We start from the raw sequence: 23,656 nt of genomic DNA, 5'->3' as shown, positions 1-23,656 counted from the left end.
CACAGCTGCAGTCTTCCAGAATGCTCCATTCTGAAGGCAGAAATAGCAGACTTGGGGGCATTTGATCAAACCTTTACTGTTTGTGGACTGCTGATTGATTTTTTTGTGTTCTGTATTCCTTTCTAGCCAAAATTCTATTATGCTTTTTAAGTCAAAGCTATTTTATAAAAATGCTCCAGGTCCTAGTACAACTATTTAAATATGATAAGCCACACCAACTCAACCAGTTTGTAAAATAATTTGCAAACGAATGCTGCTAGTAATGTGATAATTAAAGATAATCCATGGACAAAAGCACTGACAATCTTCCAGTTAAAACTAGTTTGACAAAAGTAAACAAAAAAGAATAATTTAATGCCTGACTAGCACATAGAAAGAGAATCATACCTACTGTATAGCTTTATAGCATTACAGCATTTAGTGTCTAATTCTATACACATTAACAAGGCTCTCACTCACCTACATACGCCCTCCACCCCCTCACCAAGCAACATAAACACATAGCCAACACACACACAATAGTGTGACAATCACTATTTAAACTTCCAACAGGGCCTGAGACGCAGAAACAAGAACACAAGAGGGCTGGATTCCTGTCCTTCAAGGGAAGGTGTGTCTACAAGTTTTCTAGGTCTCTTCAAAGCACCTGAGAGAAGTTGTTAAACTAGTCACATTAAGATACTTTTGACCTGATTTACTGTGAGATCAAGATTATGAACTGAGTTGAAAAGAAAAGAAAATCTAGTAATACACTAGCCTCTAGAATCAGAATCGCACATCCCTGACATATGATGAAATGCTTTTGCCATTGTATATGTAACATTAAAATGAGATCAAACAGTCCTAGACTTTTTTAATCTTATATGATCACAAAATGCATGACATTTACACACAAAAAATGCATATATCATAATTATCATTAATATTCATTCTTCTCATGATCACAGATACTAATTGTTGGACTTAAATGGAATTTTACACTAGATGGCTTTTTTCCAGATGCCTTGTTGTGATGGGTGATGAATCTAAGAAACTTAAGCAGGTGTTGAAATGAAATGAAATATTCAGGTGGTAGTGACTGTGTGTCTCAATATTTTGGTAATCCTGAGCACATTTAACAATCGAAGTATAATACATTATTGTTTTGTTTATGGATACTTAAATGAAAATCCCATAGATATTGACCAGGAAGGATGTGATTTATACAACAAGAAAACATCCAAAGGTAAAAACAAAAACATAGTTTGACACTATCATAGCTTTCAATTATAATTTTCAGCTTCTTCCTGTTCCCTTTTACAGGGGTGCAGCCAGGCGGACTGGAGAGCTGGAGCGCAGGAAGCGTAGTGCTGGGAAAGCTGGTGAGGAAAAGGCTGAGCCACCAAGGTCCAGAGCCCCTCACAGGGCAGGAAGGGAACTCCAAACCCAACCCGGGTTCAGAGAGTAACAGGAGTGCCAGTCTTAACGCGTAGAATGTGTGATACAGTATGTTCAATCAGCTTGTAATTCTGAAATGACTTTTCATGGTAAGGACCATGTTTCACAGTGAGTAATTTTGCAATAGTGTGGAGAGAAAGTAACGTCAATGAGAAATATTGAAAGAGCAGACAAGTAAAGCCAAGAACAAAGAACTTTAAACTCTTATATTAATGCACCTCTCATTAACTTACAGTGATGTGAAATTGCAGACAAGGCGGTGTTACATACTAGCAAAAAGAAACCTCTGGTGGACAAAAAGCAGATAAAGTACAAATAGCCTATGGCTAAATGTAGTAAATTAAAGGAAATTCAGAGAGACAGAAATACACTGTAACAACTTGAAGTCACTCAGAACAACACACATTATGGTTTCTTCACACCTAAAGACAAAAGGGATTTCCCACATCAAGATGTTCTGAAAATCCCCTGTTCATGCATTAAGATTGAAAACCAGGAATGTGAGAACAGGGGCAGGAAATTGCGTTGATTAAGCCAATATCACAAAGAACACCGTTTTTTAGTCATGGAAGACAGCAGATAGTAGTCCTTTTTCCATTACTTGAGATTCTTGTGAAATTTGAAGTCAGTCTTCTTTCAAAGAAATGAACTTTTATTTGCTCTTAAAAACGTGTTTGAATTTAGTTTCCATATTTGCCTTAAAATACATTCTGGAGATTTGGGACGTGTGAGGCATAATGCCTTATACAACATTTAATTTCTCAAAAATTAAACATATCAAAAGCAAGAACTTAAATAAACTCTTCTTCTTATCTGATGAAGAAAACTTTGTGCAGTTTCATTGTGATTGGTTTTTACCTGTTTTTCTAAAACAATTTATTGAAATATCCTGGATGAATAATCAGCAAACCGTTCATGATATTAGTTTTTAAAAGATCCTGAGGCTCATGAGAATTTTAAATTCTTGAAAATGTATCCCCTTCTTTTCTTCCTGTGCTTTGGACCTAACGTTGAACAAAAAGGCCTCATTACTTCATTATTAATTAAGAAATGATTAAAGAATTGTTAATTATAATTACTATTATTTGTTTATTAAAGAATCCACAACACTGTTTGTAAGAAAAGAGGGGCTAACCCCAGTATTCTGACTGACTTCTACTTTAGAGGTTGTACAAGTCTTACTTCACTAATATTCCTTCCTTAATTCTGTTGGTGAGGTAATTTTTCACATTTCTAACATCTCTGTAGTGGGGTTGCTGGCGCATGATAGCTGTGGCTCATCGCAGGTGGGAGCTACCCTTTAGAGATTGAACCAGGGAGTTAAAGATGATAGCACATGACTGGACCTTCACAATGTTGAAGATCCTTACCTTTTAGATGTTTTGTATAATATTTATGGTGAATTACAGTTCTATAGAAATCCCCAATTTCACATGAGAATACTGTAAGGATCGAGACAAATGGCTGACTGGTGTTTCTAATGGCTCAGGTGTTCCATGTTCCATGAATATGCAGCTATGGCTCCAGCTTTTCAAGTTTACCTTTTGGATTTGCCTCTTGAATTAGAAGACCTAAACCAAGATGAAGACTAGAGAGTTTCCATCACAAGCAATTATACACAAGCAATTATACAGATGAGAGCAAATAAATTCCTATTCCATTCTTATGAAAACCATTGCAGAGAGATGGGCATTGCAAAATCATCGATATGGAAAGAAAGAACATACTAGAGGAGTAAGCAATCAGAAATGATGAAGGAAGATGACCGAGGTAGATAACAGAAAAATCATTAGAGCTCTCAAAAAAACCTAAAATAACAGCCAAAGAGATTGCAGAATTCTCCAGAGGCAGGGGTGAATGTGTCTAAATTCACAGAAGACTTGACAGGAGAAGTCAAGCACTAGAAACAGAAAGGCGAGATTAGAAAATACATAGTACAAAGTACAAAGAAGAGCAACAACAGTTCTGGAACAAAGTTTTATGGACAGATGAGATAAGGATTAGCCTTTATCAAAGTGACGAAAGGACAGAGATGTGGAGAAAGAGAGCAACAGTAAACGATCCTAAGCACACCACTTCATCAGTTAAGTATCGTGAAGGTAAGTCATGACTTGGGCAGGCATGGCTGCCTCTGGAACTCAATGCGCTGCAATTTGCCCTGCAGCAAGACAATGACTCAAAACACACCCAGAGATACAGTATATTTTCTTTTAAATAAACTTACAAGGTAATATTTGAAATACTCACAAGTATATTGAATACTTATTTAAATTTAGTTCATTTTAGACTGTGTTGTGTGCTAAGAAAATCAATGTGTATAAATACAGTGGACTAGAATACAATGACAAGAAGAAGAGTACTGTATCTCTTGCAGGAAGTCTTTGACCATGTTTCATAATTGGAACCAGGCTGCCTTAAACAAGTCATCCAAACTGAAAGAAAAAAAATATTCTTACTCAAGCCTTTCCTGATAAAGAATGCCACAAGCTAGATCGTATGATTATTCAGCTAAATTCTGAGAAGCAGGACAATATGACTTTTAGTCATATTTCCAAGCAGTGGCTTTCTAATGCCTCTACTTAAGAAACACAGTCTATAAAGTTTGACAGTATTAATTGCATAAATGTGTAACAACAAGTTGTGTTTTCAGTTTGTCAGTTTACATTGCTCTTAATCTGACTTTAGATATTACAATCTAAATACAAAATAATTATGATAGGAGTGTGTGAGCTATTTTGATTTTTTTTACTGAAAATTAATTTTAATTACAGAAATTTGCTTAAATCAACACCTGTATCACCTCTTAAAGATCATCAGTCAATCTGTGAAAGAGTGAAAAATTCCACAAGGATACAATCGACAGCTGTCATTTGTAATATGTCTTTGAAAAACAGTACAGGTGTGTTCAGCATCAAAGACAGCAGTTTATATTATTTGTACACAAGAGATGGAGCTATTACACACAGGGACAGCATCACAGCAAGAGTAGACTGCCAAATGACTGTACCTCCATGGAGTCTGGGCTCTATCAGGGGACAGGTCTGAAATAAATGTGAATTCACAGCAATGCAACTGGAACATAGATATTATTAACCCAATTATTAACCAAAACTCATGATAGTTTAATAATAATTTAAGTTACATAGTATAAATTATAATTATATACTGTAGCTATGTAATTTAAAACATGCACATTCATGTTTACTGCATAATTTTGATTACTTTATATACAGTAAATATAGCAATGTACTGTAATGTGAATGTAACTTAATTACATTTTACCTCACATAACTGTAGATGTTTGATAACATCTGCCATTAAAACCTTTGAAACATTCATGCAACACTTGTTCAAAAATGGGAATTGCACGCTATATGGATTAGTCATTAGAATAATAAATCAGTCAACATCATACTTCCTGTGAAGAATAGTGCTCACACCATAATGTTACAATTCTGCTTCTCACCAGCAAGGACTTAGAAGCTTTTCAAGACTAATGGAGCAAAGTACTCCTGTGTAAGACATAAAATAGAACAAAGTTACCCTTTCAGTAGAACAATGATCTAAATCACAATTTGGGAGAGCTACACTGAGGTGGTTTCTGAATAAGAAGGTGAATGTTCTTAATCGGCCTAATTTGAATCATATTGTGAATCTCTGAAAAGGCTTGAAAACTGCTGTCCACAAGTGATCCCCAAGCAACTTGAGTGAAGGTAAACAAATTTGCCAAAAAATAGGCAAACGTGCTAGTAACAAGTGTGTCAAAAAGTGTGTATTCATCACTTAGTAATTTCACAAAGTACGAAGGTCTGAATACTCTCACAAGACAAGATATAAACATAGAAACCAAGAACTCTGTCCTTAGAATCTTAACATATTAAACACCTTAATACACCATAGAGAGAGAATCTACTACTCCATCTAGAAAACAAAATGGACCCTAACCAGGACTAAATCTCCCTCTCTGAATAGAGGTTCACAAATGTAAGGCAATTATTTTCCCTGCTCACAAAATAGGAAATGCATTTTTGGACACATTTTGTATTCCACAACTAATGAAATTAGAATTTGCATATAAATAATACAAAAAACAATATTAAAAAATGATGGGGCTTAAAAATGAAAAGCCTTGGTTTTATGAAGAAATGGGCAGAGGTCAAGAAACACTAAAACTATCATCTCAAAAGAGCTGTTAGTCTCAAAGTGAATGTGAAAGAAAAAGATCAAGATACAAAGAAATACTCTTATTCTATATTTATTCTATATCTATAATGTTATCTAGCAAGATCATTGGGTTGACAGAGTGAATGAATGAAAGGACAAAGATGGGTTTTAAAGAAAATTGTTAATTGTTAAATTGTTGACCAGGTGGCAATAGAGAACAATGATAAGGAAATTAGTAGATTTTATTTTACATGAAACAAAAAGATGGTAGAAGAGAGTTTGGAGTAAAGGGATAGCATGATAAAAGGACAGAAATGAGCACCAATCCTGCATATCCAACCCATGTTGAAAGACAGGAAGAGTGGGAGAGGGAGAGGAGATGACTTGTCTACAAAGAATTTAGATTTGAATAAATAAATTATGTTTGGCAGGGGCAGCAGAAAATGAGATGAGAAATCTGGAAATAAGTAATGTAAGAGAGCAACAGAGCACTGAAATAGCAGAAAGGCAAAAGACAGAAGAAAAACTTTTCAGGAGTAATACGATCAAAAGGGGGGAGAGGGTGGGGCACCTGTCAGGTAGACTTAGTAGTCTAGTCTTGTTGCCCAAGGGGCTTCATGATTTGGGTTGTGCTGCTACTGCTGGCGCTTGCTGCTGGTGCTGAAACCTGCACCTGAGGTATCTAATTAGGGTTACACACCTGTGTTCTAGGATACACTTAGTCAATTGATCATAATACCTTAGAGTTAGTAGGTTTAGATTTGATCAATTTACTAAGGCCATTAAAAATAATTCTACAAAGTAGAAAGAACAGCTGAAATTCATTATATATTTTTATTTTTTTTAAATGTTGAACAGAACCAAACCAGCAACAGGTAAATTTATGGCAGATTTTAATACTGAACACACTAGAATTGATACACAGATGTGGTAATAACTGCAGACATTGATGTTAAATGTAGGGACTTTAGAAATGTAACAGCAGACTATCCCATGGGTATGTGAGATGGAGCTCTGATAGTAGCTGCCTGAGCATTGGTCCCTTGAGAAAGTCTGCTCAATGAGGAAGCTATTCACTGGGGTTCTGGATGACAATCAACAGGTATTCTTTGTCTAAAATGGAAAAAAAGAGAGAAGAAAAAACAACTGACAAAACTGGTCTTTTGCAGTACATTTAGTGCACCAGTAAACAAGAAATAGTCTGAAATGAGTAATGAAGGAAACAAATACAAAATTCAAGACTTGTATTTAACAGTAAAAATAACTATACTGGTATGATTTACTTGTTTTTAAAACAGATTTTCTCTATTAGGAAGCAGACTATACCAAAATAATATAAACAGTGTAGTATAAATACAATTCTCCTTCACCTCTCAGACTGAATAATTAGAGGCTACATTAATTATGTCTAAACAAACATTATGTTACAAAAATGTTACTATGATATGACTAAAAGTTGTAGTAGTGGAAATAAGAAAAGTAAACTACATAATGAATCTTACCTGGTGCAACCATAATTTCATGTTTCTTTGATCTGACCCTCAGAAAAGTTAGATCATTCTGAGGGTCAATATCTCTTACTGTGCTTCTGGCTTTCATTGTGAGCTGGTGTAGCAGTCCAGCATACTGCACAGTGGTGGAATTATCTAAAGTGGTTCTGATTGGAATTCCTGAAATACAACAAGTGGGAGACATTCACAACCTTAAACGGGAGCTGCAGTCTCAGACCGGTTATTAAATCTTGATGATAAATTCATTGACGGTATATACAAATTTGACAAATTCTGAATTAAGTACAAAGTTGAACTTTGTGAAAGTTGCTATGTTGTCACAAACCCCAGGTCTCACCACGGGCGAGAGCACGAGTTTGCAAGAATTGCGACATGAAGCGGCCCTTCATGCTCACTAGTTGCTGTAAAAACTAATGTAATGCAATGAATGACCAAATAAGTACAGGTTGTGTTGCAGACGTTTTACCGCAGAAATGTACCAATGTGATCTGCATGCAGAGTTAACAAGTAAGTTGCATATATCGGCAAAACTGTCTCGAAGTCAAGAGCAATATTTCTACTGGATTAAAAGAGATGTATTCACAAGCCTGTTGTTTACAGTGCAATAGAGCTGCTTCACCGGAAGTCACCGGAAGTTTTGTTGTCTTGTTCTGAATCGCAGAATATGGCATGGTGCACACCTGGAAATTTAATCTATTTTGTGATGTAAATTGGACGTTTTACAAATTCTGCAATTTTGTGCATTTATGTGAAGTTATTTAAAAAGTGTCAATTTTACTTTTATTGTAGTTTGAAATAAGTGAATCAATGCTGATGCTTTCAAACCCCAAAATATAAAAATAGTGTTGCAGCTCCCCTTTAATTAGAAGTTTAAGTGCTTAGTAACATGAGCACTCTTTGCAATATATGAAAAACATTTCAGGAAAACAAACTGAGACAGTGACAAATAGAATATCGTCACATTTTGGGACTCATTACTCTGCAAGGTAGTAGTCCATTTGTTTCTTATTTGGTTTACAATGAAAAGAAAAGACACACTGGTATATAAAAAATACTGCAGTAGCAGGCATTATTTGTCCAGAATATTATTTTCTGACAATGTTAAAACACATAATTTAAAATAAACCTGTTACCTTCTGCATTTACAACTATTGTTCCAATAACTCCCTTGTGTGACTGAATTCTTTTCAGAGTCTCTTCTACTTCTGCCTGTTAAGAAATATGATTAAAAGGATAACAAGACATAACATTTTTATTTTAACATTATACTGACATAAACACTGTACAAACGTGTAATTAAAGGTAATAACAGTCACCTAAAGTAAGGGTTTTTAGACTACTGGTATTTTCGGAATTTGTATACTGTTTTTAATACGCAGTGACGAAAAAAAACATTCACCTTGAAACTTCATACTTCATACTTCATACATGAAGCATTTAGATTGAGATTTTTCAAGAACCGTCATTTCCCGTCAGTTATTAGCTACTGGAACCTCTTATTTTAACTTATGACCTGTCGCTACATTACTGAATACAAAACATACAAACCTAACATATAATGCTAATATATCGTGGGCTAGACCCAATGATTTTGTAAACTCTCTTCATCAGTTACTGGTGTCGTACTCAAACCTAAATTACAACCCTAATGCACTCAGCTAGCATAAAACGTCAAATACCAAACAACCCAATCAAATATAAGAGGTATTTCTTTATAGAAGACAGTATATAAAAGAAGAGCTACAGTTACCATTATTATATGTTCTGGTAATACTGCACGAATTTCTGTAGCAACCATACACAACTCTTTCCGCTTTGCTTAGCTGTTGCTAAGTGGAAGCGGAAATGCCGTAATTTCGTTGTGGCCAATAGGAGAAAGCTTTGCAAAGAGGCGGGTCTAGTATAGATTTAATAACTAGGTGGTAAATGGTTAGACAATGCTCTCTAAACGTACTGGGATACCAAAGTCAGAACTGTTTTACAGACAGGGAGTTTGTAATTATGTGGTTAATATACACGAATTACAGTATAATATGTTTTATTTTTACGCAATTTCTTGCATTCGTATGATCATAAGAGAGCAATAACATTCTCTGTGTTCAACTCAATAATTTAAAGTGACCATATGTAGTGACACGATCACTTTCAGTAAGTTCAAAGTATAAAAGTCAATTCTTGGTTTCATACACTTCTGAAACAATGACCCGTAAGAAATCTGTGACCTAGAGAGCTCACCAAATTGTTCAATTGGTTTTTAATTTTGGTATTGACTTGGCCAATCTTCAAGTTTTTTTTCTTCTTCCTATGAATTCACTGTGTACAAGTTGGTCTTGCTGAACGGCGAAGCATCACACAGATCGAATCATTTTCTTTAATTAAACAGACAAGGATATTTCAGTTAACTTTACACTCATTAATTACGTCTTCGATATTGGATACAGACCTAGAGAATCATGGGTTACATACGTTATTAGGAATTTATACAAAAGACAGCAGAGCACTGCAAAATCAAATTAAAGTAGCCCTTATTTAATGTGTAGTTAATGTTTAAGTGGGAAAACTCCATCCAGCATTTCAACAAAATATGTACGTTTTCAACATGCTATATGTTCAGAGAATAAGGAAATCCATTATTATGTAATTTAAAAGCCGGGAATTAGCATGCATAGCGTCTGATTAAGACGATGTACATGAGTAGCCAAAGCACACCAGTACTGCATCTTGACTTAATAGTTCAGGTGGGTAGCTGCGTCAGCACGCGTAGGCTGCAAAGGATCAAGTCATTGTTTTAGTTCTTCTTCACACCCGAAGAAGGCTCCCCAGCCGAAACTTTGTCTTTTCTTCTCTTTTCAGCATGGAATAACGCATTAATGTGTTCCTTTGCAGTCCGCGCATGCTGACGCAGCTACCTACTCGAGAAAGGTATTATACGACAATTGTGCCATCGCGTGAGCACATAAAGTACGTGAGAATTATTAAGTCATTATCACCAGATAATTTTCTCGTAATTACGAGATAAGGGTGAGGATTTATTTTGCCTTGGTGGCAGCCATGAACTTCTGTATGGAATAAACCTTTACTGTTTGTTTTATAGATAGGTTGCTTACAGAGTAATGTATGTTTTAATTTCATGTGTTAGAGAAACAACTAGAACGTTAAATACAAAAAAAGTACACACTCCTCACATACATTTAATAACCGCTTCAGAATTATGATGCAGTTTCTGTGACTTACGTTTGCCTTTGTCAAAAGAAGCAAGGCAAAAATCCTCTGTGAGAGTCTACACACGCAGACCTCGCACAGAGTGAGAACAGACGAGTTTGCCTTTTTTGTTAGAACACCAGATGCGCACAGGACACCTGCTGTTGAAGCAAAGGACTGCATCTCCCAGGTCCCCTTGCGCGCACGCCGCACGCATTAATCCCGGAAGTGCTGTCTGAAATGTACACAGAAAGATAGCAGTGCTCTGCAGATAGTGCATTGTGACAGTCCTGAACACGGCACACACACGTTTCAGTTTACCTAAGTGTTTTGTTCACGAGGTTGCAGAGAACCCCACTATAAGGCAGCATGGCAGCTCTAAAATTCGCAGGTTTGGATGACACTGACAGTGAGGACGAGCTACCACCAGGCTGGGAAGAGAGGAACACAAAGGATGGATGGGTTTACTATGCCAAGTAAGGGAGGAAGAAAGAAAAGTAACTTTGTGCGGTATCATGATTGCGAAAGGCCTTAGTGATGAGCCAGGGGGACTCTCGGATTCCACCATAATATTTGTGAAAACTCTTCATGTATACTAATAGTTTATGCAAACACGCACTGATGTAATTACGAAGAGCCGGCGCTGCCAACAGTAAATTAAGAAGAAAAAAAAGTACACAAAAACAATACGACTATACTCATTCACATTTCTGTTTTTTTTTAACAAAGACTGAAATTCCTGCTTTGTGTAAACAGCGCAGCACTTTTCATTTGACTGTGACTCGGAGGCACTATACATTCCTGTGTATTTTCTGAGCCTGTTTCACACAGCACTTGGTGACACCTGCTTAAACCTAAAATCAGAAAAGTTTGATAGTAGTTTTATTTAGCCTTTTTAATCCATATTCATAAGAAGAATAAAGTAATTTTGTTTCACATTAAACCATATGTAAAACCAGTGGTTTGATAACTAGTTGTATTCTAAACAAAAATGTAGGCCTGTTATGGAATGTGAATTGTTTTTTTTTGTTGAATCCTATGTTTTAGGTATAACAAAATATGTAATACAAATCTAAGCACCAATAAAGAACTTATCTCTATTTGAAGAATAGATTTGTTTAGAGTTATTGTATCCACAAAATATTAATTTTCAAAAAGCTTAGTTTTTCTTTTATCCACCAGCCTAGCATAAAAAGAAAAGGATTTAATTAAAACTGAAATTACTTACAAATATATTCCTGTTCAAGTCACTGGGGATATAGGAAATAAAAGATGTAAGAAATAAAACACTAAACCACAGACGTCTTCCTTCTAAGGATGGTAAAAGTTGCCTAAACAACCTGGCATTTGTTGTTTTACCCAGGATGGGATTGGAAGATTAAAAGTGATGTTTTGACAATACAGACTAATTACAAATACCTTCCCCTGTGTATGACATGAAACTAATTTCTTTACTCACTGTGTATGTGTCTCACACAGCCATGAGGAGATGAAGACCCAGTGGGAACATCCAAAAACTGGAAAGAGGCGACGAGTAGCTGGAGGTGGGTGTCTGGAAGACCTAGGAAAACCTGTGACTAAATTATAGTTCACTGGGAATAACAACGCCACAGGACAAGGAGGCTGGGACCCTGGCAGCTGGGCTGCAGGAGGGAAAGGCACATGTGAAAGAGAGATGGGGCTGATATATACATTACATATTGTATTGAGATTTTTTTATTTTGAGGAAATGACATCAAGAATGATTGTGATTTAGGACAGCTGACACTAATTGAACTCAGCTGCTGTTAGTCTTTGTTGTAAACTCCATAAATGAATAGGATCAGTTCATACATTATGTAACCTTTCTAATACTTGTTGGGTACCAAACTGTCATTTTGTATTTTATTTCAAAATTGTTTCCCTTTTAGTTTTTTCAAATATGTGTTGCCTTTTTTACATATAGTACCGTAAATTCCAAAATTGCTCCAAATTAATTATGCATTCATATTTACTATGACTAGCAAATTTACTGTGACTAAAACACTCAAATATTTTCATACACTTAATTCTTGGCTGTTCTTAGGGAACAATAATTTAGTTCAAGTTTCAATTTAGAATTTGAACTTGGATAGAAATGTAACTTTTGTTTAGCAAAAAACAAAAAAGTATTAATGGACTATATTTCATTTGCTGTATATAGTTTTTATCGCATAAATAAGTAAAAAACAAGTTGTAATATTATCAATATTTGATAGTACAAAATAGATCTGTCCAAAATAATTGAATATTTTGACATACAGTATATATAACGTTCAAAATTCTTTACATCTTAGCAATCTGCATTTTGCTTGACTTTGATAATGGAGAACTACATTACATGTAAACTTTTAATAGTAACAGGCACTTCTTCTTTGGGATTTTTGACCATTTATTCATGCAGGACTTGTGAACTGCTTTCTTTAGTTCTTACCACAAATATTGCTGTTGGACTGATGTCTGGAGACTGTGATGGCCAATAAGAACATTGACTTTATGCTCCCTTAGTCATTTGGCAGTAATTTTGAAGGGACTGTATGCTTTGGGTTGTTATCCTGCTGGAAAGAACAGACTTGAGTTTCTTAGAAGAGGGACCCAGATTTTTAAATAAAATATCTTTGTATAATTTGGAGTACATTCATGTTTCTAATCTAACAAGGGCACCAAGGCTGAATGATGCATAACAGCCACACCTCCATATTCCATACCACAGAATGGGTGATACTCTTTCTCAACATGACCTTCACTTTCTTCGCTGTTATTATTTCTGGTGAGACTGTAGAAAACTTGATTTGTGTTAGATCCACGTGCATCGTGTGGTCACATTTGTCCTGGGAGTAGGTGAAGAACATACGAACAGTTACAATTGAGAGGCTCTTCTGTGTCACACGTGTGTCCTCTGGTTTGTGCTTGAGGGGTTTACAATTGAGGGTAATGGGCATGGGCAGAGAGTCATCTTCTGGCAGCTATGTTTTTTCTGTTTTTAGCTGGAAATTGATATAAAATCTTCACAAGTAAAGGAAAAATCTGCAATCATTTTGGACAGATTTGTTTTGGAATATCCAGTACTTTCCTGGTTCTAATCCCAGGTGGAACACTGGTACTGCACCTTTGAGCAAGACACTTACTGTAAATCTAATTAACTCAGTAAAATGCCCAGCAGCATACATGGTTACAAATGTAAATACATTTGGATAACACTTTCAGCCAAATTAACAATAATGATAATAACACACTGTTGGATATTGTTTTCACTCTTCTCTGTGCACCATAGGCATTGCATTTTAAAACGTGCTGTGTCCACAGTTTTTTTTTGGTAGGCCAAGTGTCTTGCTCTCATTGAATATTTCTACTCCTTTTTTTTTACTGTATTTGAATTATTTTTTTATGTCTATATATTACGTATTTTACAAATAACTCTCGATACGGGCATCTACAACACAAAAAATGAAATCAGAATGATGGTTTAAGTTAGTCTTAGAATTATTCTATTTTTTCATATTTGTTTAAATTTATTTCGGATTTAAACTCTTTTCAGATCTGCCTTATGGATGGGAACAAGAAACTGATGACAAAGGTCAAGTTTTCTATGTTGAGTGAGTATTTTGTATAAAAACACACTGGGCTACACCTTCAACACCTTTCAAAGGAAAGTCAACACCTTTCTTTTGCCTTCTTTTCACTCTTGTGCTGGTGTATCTAATGATAAGCTTGAATAGCAGTTGAAGAGGCTGTTCAACACGTTTGGTCTGAGGACCTGGATGTTAGGTTGGAGAGCTGTATTGTTTTAAACACTGCCTGGTGTTTGTTTGTCTGGAGGAATCTGATGTCATGCAAAATTTGAAGTGATGACAAAATCAGGTGAAAATCTATAAGATGTTATAAGTACCCCTTTAACACACAACTGATTGTATTACTCACAGAAGAACCATGCTTTATGAAAAAATGTGATTTAGTTTTTTTTAAGCATAGAACATAAATGAGCAGCTTATTTTCTGTGCTAGTTTATATTTTGGCTTATATTCATGTTTCCTGTATTAATTATTGCCATTGTGTTATGGGAATGAGGGAAATGAACAAAAAAAGGGAATTAACAAAAATGTTCATTTTAATTAATGAGCCTGAATCTAAGCTTGATCAGGAACACAGTACTCCTTGTTTTGAAAGTGTTTATGCGGTAAGTTATGCATACTTCTTTGGTAAATTTACAATGACTGCCATAGACCGTTGCGTCTGCAACAATTCTTACCTTTTTTTTTACCTGGGACATCTGTGTGATTTCGGGCACTAATCAGTGATACAAAGCTAAATAGCTAAAATGTATTAAGTATTGTTTCAATGTTCCTTAAATCTTAAAAAACATTTCTAAGAAAACTAGTGGACGAAGAAGTAGTGGATTTCTGCAATGTCATCGCGGTGTAAACTGCCTGAAACCTATCATTTTTTAAGAGGCTCGAAGTGTTGGATAACCTGAAGAATACCCCAGTACTGCAGAGTACAGTGTCTGAAGTGCACCTGTCTCTTGCTCCCACTGCACAGCCACATAAACAAACGCACCACCTACTTCGACCCTCGTCTGGCCTTCACAGTGGAGGATGTGGAGGAGCAGCCCAGCATCAAGCAAAGATACGACGGCAATACTTCAGCTCTGGAGATCCTGCAGGGACGAGACCTCTCGGGGAAGGTGGCTGTCGTTACTGGAGCAAATTCTGGGATTGGTGAGTGCTCCTCCATGCTCAAGAATATATGAATGGGTGATGGCGGCCATGCGGCTACCTGGCTTGATCATTTGCTAAAAGCTTGTGGATCTGCAGCTCCTTGCTGTTTGTTAAAGACAAGAAGAAGAAACTTTTTTCTGTGTTACTGATCTGATACTTTTTACAGTTTCAGTGGCTTCTAGAGGTATGTCTTTAGTCATACGAAAACCACAGCCAGCACCAAAAAACGCTCATCTTTTTGCATACATTTCTCAGTGAATGGCTTAAAAAAACGTGGTAGAGTAGTGGAAGATTATCAAAGATACAGGGACTCTCTGGTATCAGAGAGCCAAACATAAAACCCTTAACCGTTTAGGTGGAGGGAGTGAACACCTCTCTGGGGGGTGGCACATGTCCTCTCTGGAGCGGCCAGAGACTCCCTGTGCCAGGGCCTGGCATGCCAGACTCAAGGTCTTCCCGTTAGATGGCAGGCATGGGGGGAGGAGGCCGCTACAATAACTTTACAGTTAATCACATTTATAAAACATTAGATTAATAATGAATTGCATTTATATGGTGCAGTTCATCCAGAAAGATCCTGAAGCACTTTACACGTATAAGAGTGGACCAATTTCATTCATCACAGTACCTGGGTTTCACCTGCTTCATTAGTGTAAATTAAACAGAAGTAGAAAAAATGTTTATAGTACAAGATGGAATGGTAGTTATATTTTTTCTTTTCAGCTAAAAAATGCATGTTTTTTCCTAAAAACCTTTACAAAAACCCTGGACTTCCCATTGGAAGAGGCTGAATACAGTTCTGTATTTTCATCATTTATCCACTAAGGGGCGTTATTGGATTGAGAATGCCACTGAAGTATCTGCAAATCTTATAAATGCATTGGCCATATTGAATTTGGTATCATTATTAACAATACAATTTAAATTCAATATTTTTCACTTCTTGTAATGCAACTTTATTATTCTCATATTATTTTAATTGTTTATTGCAATACTTGTTTAAAAAAAACAGTAAGAACAAGCTCTGGGACTATATTTTGCTTAATTATTTGTACTGTAAATCAAAATGAAAATTACTATGTAAAATTGAAAATACATTAGTGACAGCTTTGTGTAGAATGTATTCCTCACTTTACTGAAGATAAAACCCTCTAGCGTGTTGCGTGTTGTCCTATGGTGCATCTCACAAGAACAGTTAATCCACATGCATCCACAAGAGGGCAGACAAACTCTTTCAAAATTAATGTCCTCATGTCTTTTTCTGCGCACCTCCACTGAAATGTTTATCTATATACAGTTAACGGTCATATAGCTATGCATGTGAAAAGAGTAATATTTGTCCATTGCTGGATCACCTCAGATCTCCTCATTAAATAATTGCAGAAGTTACATTTGACTTGCTTGTAGTCATTTCATTTGCTTTGGGCATTTAATATGAAATGTGCAGCAACAGCTACCTTTCGTTTTCTTCTTTGACATTTTGAATGGCCTTTTTACTAAAACATGCGTAGAAGTTTAACTTTGACTCATTGTTTCATTTTTCCACTGAATTCCACACGCAGTTCAGGAAAGCCTTTGTTTTCTCACATTTGTTTTCACATTTTATTACAAATTAGTCTGCAGTCCAAAAGGTCTTGAAAACAGCACTTAATTCTATTTATCGTCTAAGAAAATAAAGGTTTACGTGTTTGGTGGAGGGTACTATTTCGGTAGACTTCAATTTTGTTTGCCTCCTTCTAAGTCTGAAAAATATCAAGTCCCACTTATTTCAAATTTAATTGCTGGAATTGAAATAGATGATGCCTTAAAAGCCTTTTCCTGCCTCTTTTCTTTTTTTTAAGCACACCTGCTTTCCAATAGTAGTCTGATACACCTGCATTGATTGTGCAGTTCTTCTGACCCTATCCAGTGCCTCCCATCTGTTCCCATTAGCAGCAGTTCTCCTGTGCTTTCCTGAATTCTTTTCTATTGAACTCACAGAAAGTTATTTACTGTTGTTGAGCATGTTCTGTTATTTGCTCTTAAAGCACTAATGTCACTAGTGCACTGCAGGCGCCACTTCTAAATCTACTCCAATGTTTGTCGTCTCAGAGAAAGGAGCATTTCTGTGCTAATGATTCCTGTCTTCATAGAGAGTTAAAGAAAGCAATTATTGTTATGCTTTTCAAAGAATTTAAAATTTTCCATTTATGATGTGTATGTTATATGCAGTACGTATACACTAATGGGCAAGAGTCTTAGACATCTTAGAAACCAGGAGTACAATGCATGCACTGTATGAGTATCAACAATTAAAATCAAAGCTCACTTGACTAGTGGATTCTATACATATAACAACTTGAACTGTTGTTAATAAAGCTCAGTTCTGGGGAGAGAAAACTAAGTTTGTCATTTGGCACTCTTTAATTTACATTGATCAAAAGCTTTCAAAACATTATCAGAAAAACTCAAGATAAACTATACATGAGCAATCAATATGAAGTGAGCTAATAAATCACATTTAATAATTAAAAAAATAAATCTGGGTAAGATACACCACAAAATTGTTTTTTATATAAACAAGAAAAAAAACTGAAAAGAATAGAATAATGCAAAATGTCTATAAGGCTTTTGTACACATCACCTTCTCATGATGTTCCATGTTGTTTAATTTTAGCTTGTGTACACATTTTTAAATGAATATTTTTAATTGAAACGTGGCAACCACATTTTTGGGTGAAAGATGTCATATGTTGGCAAAAACAGCTAAACTAAAAACTTCTGATGTGAACATAAGGCTCTGTATATCGTTCATGGGATACATACAGGGTTCGCTGTATTGGGCATGTCTCTGTGTGCAGTGAGAGGCCAAGGTACTGTAGAGGTCACAGTGTAATACGCGGTATGTGGTGATTATGGAATCCAATGCAGGTGTCATGCTATTGCTGACTGACACGTTGTTTGAAAATAAAGACTGATTGGACCATGCTCTTGGTTACGCTTTGTAAAACATACAGATTGGTACAGCTGATCTACGCACCATTTTGTTGAATTAAAAATGCTGCAGATGACTTTGTGGGACAACGGAAATGTGCAGCTACTGACCTTTAGCTTTGAAACTACAGTGTTTTATTGGTATAGTATTAGAATTCTGTAAATAAAAAATATGGTGGCGTGTGGAACTTTGTGCTGTACATGCAAACATTTTAATTTTTTTTTTAAAAACCTTTGTAATTTTTCTTTTTCTCAGCTTTTTAGATGTTTTTTTTAATGGATTTTTGGGGTGTTAACCTCCGTGTCATTGTCCCACTCTAGTCTTACACAATCTGGCCTTTTCTGTATTTCTCTCTTAGTTGAATTGCTGAAGTAATTTCTCACTTCTCCACTTAATCTGCTGAGTAGAGGGGGCTGCTGTTGCCTTATAATGGCTGCCACATGTCATTCAGGTGGGCGCCTCAGTCTTGTGGATGATGTGGGGTCCCTGCTATATGTAAAGCACTCTGGAATTCTTTGCAATGAAAAGCACAACATAAATGCTATTGATTAATCAAATTTAGCAGGAATGAATAGTATTACAATTGAACAATTGCATACAGTTATATACGATTGAAATTTTGTTGTTGGTATGTAAGTGCTAGCCCTGATTCATTCAGTCATTAATTAGAGTTTTACTGGAAACTACACCCACATTGCCCTGTGCTTCTGAAACCTGGAAACATTCCACATCGACACTACATGATCTGAATTCAATATTGTTTTTGTATTTAGTGGAGACTCAATATAGGAATAAGAAACAAGGTACTTGACTTGCCTAAAAATGAATTTACAAGGATTAAAAACTGAAATGTATGTATTTTCTACTGGTTCACAATTCACATCAGGCTGTGTAATGGTTTGATTTATTTGTGAGCAATTACTACAATCTTTCCTAGGCTGTTTTTTCAGTGACTTCTTGGTTCTCTGTGGGATTGTATCCTAAACTTGTTCAGAAAAAATACATAAATTATTCTCTTATCCCTGCCTAACACCCAAAACTGGACTTTTGTAGGAAGTTATTATATTCCATCATATTCAGGAAAAATGTGAGTATGCCATTAAAGGCATTTCAACCTCTGGCATTGACTGCTGTGCTGTTTATGAATAAGGATTGCTGATTGTTTAAATCCATGTGCACTGATGCATTGAACTAGCATAACTGGTAGGGAGGGTCATTATGCATATAATAAGGAATTTTTAAAATAAAATTATGCTCAGCCCTAGCAGGCCCATGGAAAATGGTTTAAGCATTGCTTGCTTTCATGTCTCTCTTCCACTGGAGCACGTTTTACCAAAGGGCTGTCCATGCATGTGGTAATTGTAACAGAGCAGGTCAGGAAATGGAATCAGATTTTTATAATGTGCTTTTCATGTCCTTTTTGATGAATCTATTTATCGGATCTGTAATGAGTACCACACATGGTTGGTTAGTCAAATTATTGAACTTTATCAACCTTGGATGAAATTCACAATGCATGCCAAACCTGTTGTAACATGCAAGAAATTACATCTGGGCCCAGAGGTTCAATAATGATTACTGTTTTAATATAACCGCAGTGGCGAGTGTGGGGAAAAAAAAAAAACAATGCATGCATACACACAAATACATAATGCAGTATATATACAATCACATACTCACACACATAAAGCTAAATACATAAAAATAATTCATGTTGAGGGATTTGCCAAACAATTACAATGTTATTATGTGAAGTCAAGTACTTTATAGATCTTTCCAGTTTATAATCTTTGGAATTATAGAGGTATGAAAGAAAGTACAGGGTTTTTGATGACAGTGATAAAAATAGCTTTCCCCTATGCTGGGAAAGGTAAGTGATAGCAGGGACATGGTGACCAGCTATCAAAGGGCAAGATGAAAAATTGTGGTGGGAGTTAGAATTGGTCGCAGAGGGTCAAAGATAGAGACCGTAAGGGCACTGCAGCCCTGCTTGGAAGGAGCATAGTGGGAAGAGATGCTCTAATAGAAACAAGCGGGTCCTCTCATGTGGAACAGGTCGCACTGGAAGCTGATAATTACAAACGATACATTTTACTTTTGGATGACAACACCTTCCCAATACAAATGGAACGTCTTAGTTATTAATGGGTCAAATTAGAGCTCCTTGTGGGTATGGAGTTAAGCATCTCTTTGGAATTGTATGAAATACACTTCTGAAATGAAACCAGTTTTTCCATGATGCCATACTTTTTGGGGGGCTGAACTGATTGCTGTTCACTGGAATTAAGTCTCTATAATAATTTAGTATATAGTTCTAGCTTGTTAAAGCTGGTTCCATAATGCAGATGGCGAGGAAAGCTTTGTAGCTTAATTAGCAGTAACCCTGATGCACAGTCACATGTGAAAAGAATTGGGAAAATTCCTCAAAACAAACGAGTCCATATCTTAATGGGTCACATGTTTTTCACTAAAATTGTATTTCACTTTCAGTTTAGAGTTATTGCTATGGTTTGTTTTATCTGTACCCACAAACCTACTCTCTACATATGGAACAGACATCACTATTTAAAGTGGTTTGGAGAGCAATCTCAGTCACTTTTTTAATTAACTACTGTAGATGAGACCTCTTCCAATGCACTAAGTGCTGCAATCATACCAACTATGTAAAATGATTTATTTTTATAAACCAGAAATAAAATGGGTTATTTTTTATTTTTTTCTTTAAATGCTTAGTTGTAGGGGAGCAGTAACAATATCTAAATTAAGAATTGGCCAGTACTGCTGTTAATGATCTCATTTGCATCATATAGTAAACCTTTGTATTAATGCAGGATGTGGTACTACTGAGGCATGAGAAATAAGTTTAAGAAAAATATACCAGTATCACAAAAATATTATTACTATATTTTAATTGTAAGTCTGTTTTATACTCTAACCCAGTTCATACATTTTAATTAATGAATTAAAAGAGGTAATGGACAGAATAAAAAGTGAATCAATTTTTTGAAGTATGCACTGTACAGTAATTTGAATTTCTTTTAACTGTACACAAGTGATGGACTTGCTGTTATTATGGTATACATCTGACATGACACCTGAGTCTAGGAAAAAAGAAAGTTTGATTTTTTTTTAAGAGTGCTGCATTTACTGCTATAATGACAAATCATCTCAATCAAAAATGTGTCCTGTGAAAGTAAGCATGTATAGAAAGAAATCATGGTAATGCTTAATTTACATTAGGTGTTATGCTGCCTGCATTGTTGTGATTAAACCATCCTAAAAATAATAAATGCAATGCCTTTGAGTACTTGCCAAGCATGGTCCCCATACTGAAATCAGCTTCCTTACTGTTTAATTTTTGCATGTGTACAGTGTGAATGCTTTACAGTAAGATTAGAGTTTGGGTAGCTATGTCAGCAAGCAACAGCAGAAGACCAAGGAGCAATGCATTTGACATTGAACTGCACAAGGAAATAGTAAAATGCAGCTTTGTGGTTGTGCACACCTGAAAATGAGAAAGTATTAGTGCAGTTTACATGTGGAGAAGTGCAGTGCTGTATCTGAACATAAGAAATGTTGCAAATGTACATGATCATTGGTAATTTAGAATCTAATCTAAAAGACCATCCAGTCATTTCTTCAAAGTATACAGAGTTTTGGCCTCAACAAAATGCACTGGTAAGTAATAATATTAATAATAATAATTGCTTACACTTATATAGCGCTTTTTCTGGACACTCCACTCAAAACGCTTTACAGGTAATGGGGACTCCCCTCCACCACCACCAATGTGAAGCATCCACCTGGATGATGCGACGGCAGCCATAGTGCGCCAGAACGCTCACCACACATCAGCGATAAGTGGGGAGGAGAGCAGAGTAATGAAGCCAATTTATAGAGGTCTGTAATAAGTCTGTCCCAGATATCCACAAATTTATGCTTAAAGAAGTCTCCTCTTTTCCCAAATGTTTTTCCTAAAAAGTTCTAAATTATTTCCCTTTTAGTTTCAATTTGTAATCCTGCATCCTTGTTTTGCTACAGACCCTATTACACTCCCCTTAGGGTTTGGACGGAAACTCCTTTATTCCATTCTAAACAAATTGGCCCCTTTCCCTGTTCTGAATATGACAATCTTCTGAGATCAGATCATTCTTATTGCTTTTCTTCAAACTGTCTGTTTAGGTTACAAGTATCCTTTTTGTGATGAGGTAAATCGGAAATTGAGCACAAACATTTTTTATGTTCAAATTTTGTATTACTGTCTGGGGAGACTATTCAACATTCAAACTAGAACATCACTCTCACAACCTTCATTAAACAATATTTTGAATGAAGTCTTGCTGGTGTGTTGTACGTGTAAGTATTTACTTATAGTCCGCAGTATTTGCTATGTATGTAAAGATCCTGTTTGATTTTCTTTTAATGCATAGTTTCCTAAAACCATTTAACATGATTTTTTTTAGTATAGCTGCCCATTTGCTATTGACTTCAATTTCTTTCTATTATCTTTCTATTGACAGTTTGTTGATTGTGAACTCTTCCTAGTTCCTTCATAGTCTACTCTTTTAAGATAGTGAACCTGTGTTTTGGACTTTAGTCTATAGCATAAACCTAGTGGAAACTTCCTAAAATTTATTTTCCTACTCATAAGTGGAATTTTTCTCAAAGCAAATGGGAAAAACAGTCTGTTACTTTAGTAAAGTTTGGAGTAGGGAACAAATCATTCCTGAATACAGCCTTCTTTTCATCATGATAACTAGGCCTCTGTTTTATAAAGTGTGCAGGAACAAAATTTTGAGTGATAGCTGTATATATCTGTTCTGCAGTGCAATGTAATGAAACACGTAAGAAACATTAGGAACTGATTGTGAACATCATATGTACACTTTTTAATCTATGATGCTTTAGAAATTATGAAATTATCAAATAACGCTTCTGATCTACAATGACAAGTAACATATCTAAACATTTAATTGCTGTTATATGTTTACAAATTCTAAGTAGTACTAGTAGTACACTATCAGAGAGAACTGACACAGTATATTTCCCAAGGAACAGATTACAGCTTTTTAAGTATTTTCCCTTATTCACAAAGGATTTTATTTCAGTGGATTCAATATTAATTATGTATAATGTGTACTAGCATAATTATCTGGAATAATGCAGTATTGCATTTGATTGCAGGGTAAAGAATACAGAGCTTAAATCCAGATAATTTATGTCTGTCTTAAAGATTCAATGTTTTCCCAAGGCATGATACTTTTTTTGCATTCTGTTTCTTTGAAAGTTATGTGCAGCACAAACTGTCTCCTGTGAATCGGCAACAAAGCAAGTTGTGTGCACTTCAAAGGACAGGCTTTGTTTGTGTTGTTCTGTAATATCTTGTATTTGTCATCAGAAACATTACTCTCTGTCACTCTCTGTGCCCTTCAAAAAAGAAAAATAAAAAACATCTCAACTCATGTGAAAGTGGTTAACATATTAATGTTTGGTCAATGTAAAAGCAGAGGCTGTACATCAGTCAGCTTCTTTCATTTTGCTTGGCGCCTTCTTGGTTGCTGGCTTCCAAGAACAACAAGACTGTCATTTTTACACACAGCAAGGCAGGGCCCAGGATGTGGCCTGAAACAAAA

The 23,656-nt window shown here is 35.7% G+C and overlaps 2 protein-coding genes across 5 annotated transcripts in view; one reads left to right on the top strand and one right to left on the bottom strand.

The window, feature by feature from the left end:
* Window positions 1–6,477: 6,477 nt before the first annotated feature.
* Window positions 6,478–10,511, bottom strand: LOC148644185 (dynein light chain roadblock-type 2). Of its 2 annotated transcripts, none has more exons than XM_088614157.1 (4): window positions 10,347–10,511; window positions 8,246–8,321; window positions 7,104–7,271; window positions 6,478–6,714 (listed from the first exon to the last, which is right to left on the bottom strand). In XM_088614157.1, the coding sequence occupies exons 1-4, from the start codon at window positions 10,494–10,496 to the stop codon at window positions 6,671–6,673; spliced, it is 438 nt and encodes a 145-aa protein (XP_088470283.1). In that variant the 5' UTR covers window positions 10,497–10,511; the 3' UTR covers window positions 6,478–6,670. The 2 variants fall into 2 exon arrangements, with proteins under 2 accessions (XP_088470283.1, XP_088470284.1); XM_088614158.1 differs by lacking the exon at window positions 10,347–10,511 and adding an exon at window positions 8,863–8,969.
* Window positions 10,512–10,529: 18 nt separating this feature from the next.
* wwox (WW domain containing oxidoreductase) overlaps window positions 10,530–23,656 on the top strand; it is a 379,609-nt gene continuing 366,482 nt past the window's right edge. For all 3 annotated transcript variants that reach the window (XM_088614153.1, XM_088614154.1, XM_088614155.1), the window contains exons 1-4: window positions 10,530–10,789; window positions 11,793–11,857; window positions 13,870–13,927; window positions 14,871–15,049. In XM_088614153.1, coding sequence (XP_088470279.1) covers window positions 10,683–10,789; window positions 11,793–11,857; window positions 13,870–13,927; window positions 14,871–15,049 — 409 coding nt within the window. In that variant the 5' untranslated portion in view covers window positions 10,530–10,682. The remainder of the gene's footprint in view (window positions 10,790–11,792; window positions 11,858–13,869; window positions 13,928–14,870; window positions 15,050–23,656) is intronic.

The sequence above is a fragment of the Lepisosteus platostomus genome, chromosome 20 (genome assembly GCF_059453375.1).
Source record: "Lepisosteus platostomus isolate fLepPlt1 chromosome 20, fLepPlt1.hap1, whole genome shotgun sequence".
NCBI classification, from domain to species: domain Eukaryota; kingdom Metazoa; phylum Chordata; class Actinopteri; order Semionotiformes; family Lepisosteidae; genus Lepisosteus; species Lepisosteus platostomus.
This window is presented reverse-complemented; position numbering and strand designations above follow the sequence as displayed.

Coding starts and splice junctions, on each gene's coding strand:
- LOC148644185 (XM_088614157.1), bottom strand. CDS start 10,496: ATGCAGTCCTTTGCTTCAACAGCAGGTGTCCTGTGCGCATCTGGTGTT. Junction 7,272..8,245: donor AATAGTTGTAAATGCAGAAG/GTAACAGGTTTA, acceptor GTTGTATTTCAG/GAATTCCAATCAGAACCACT. Junction 6,715..7,103: donor TGAAATTATGGTTGCACCAG/GTAAGATTCATT, acceptor TTTCCATTTTAG/ACAAAGAATACCTGTTGATT.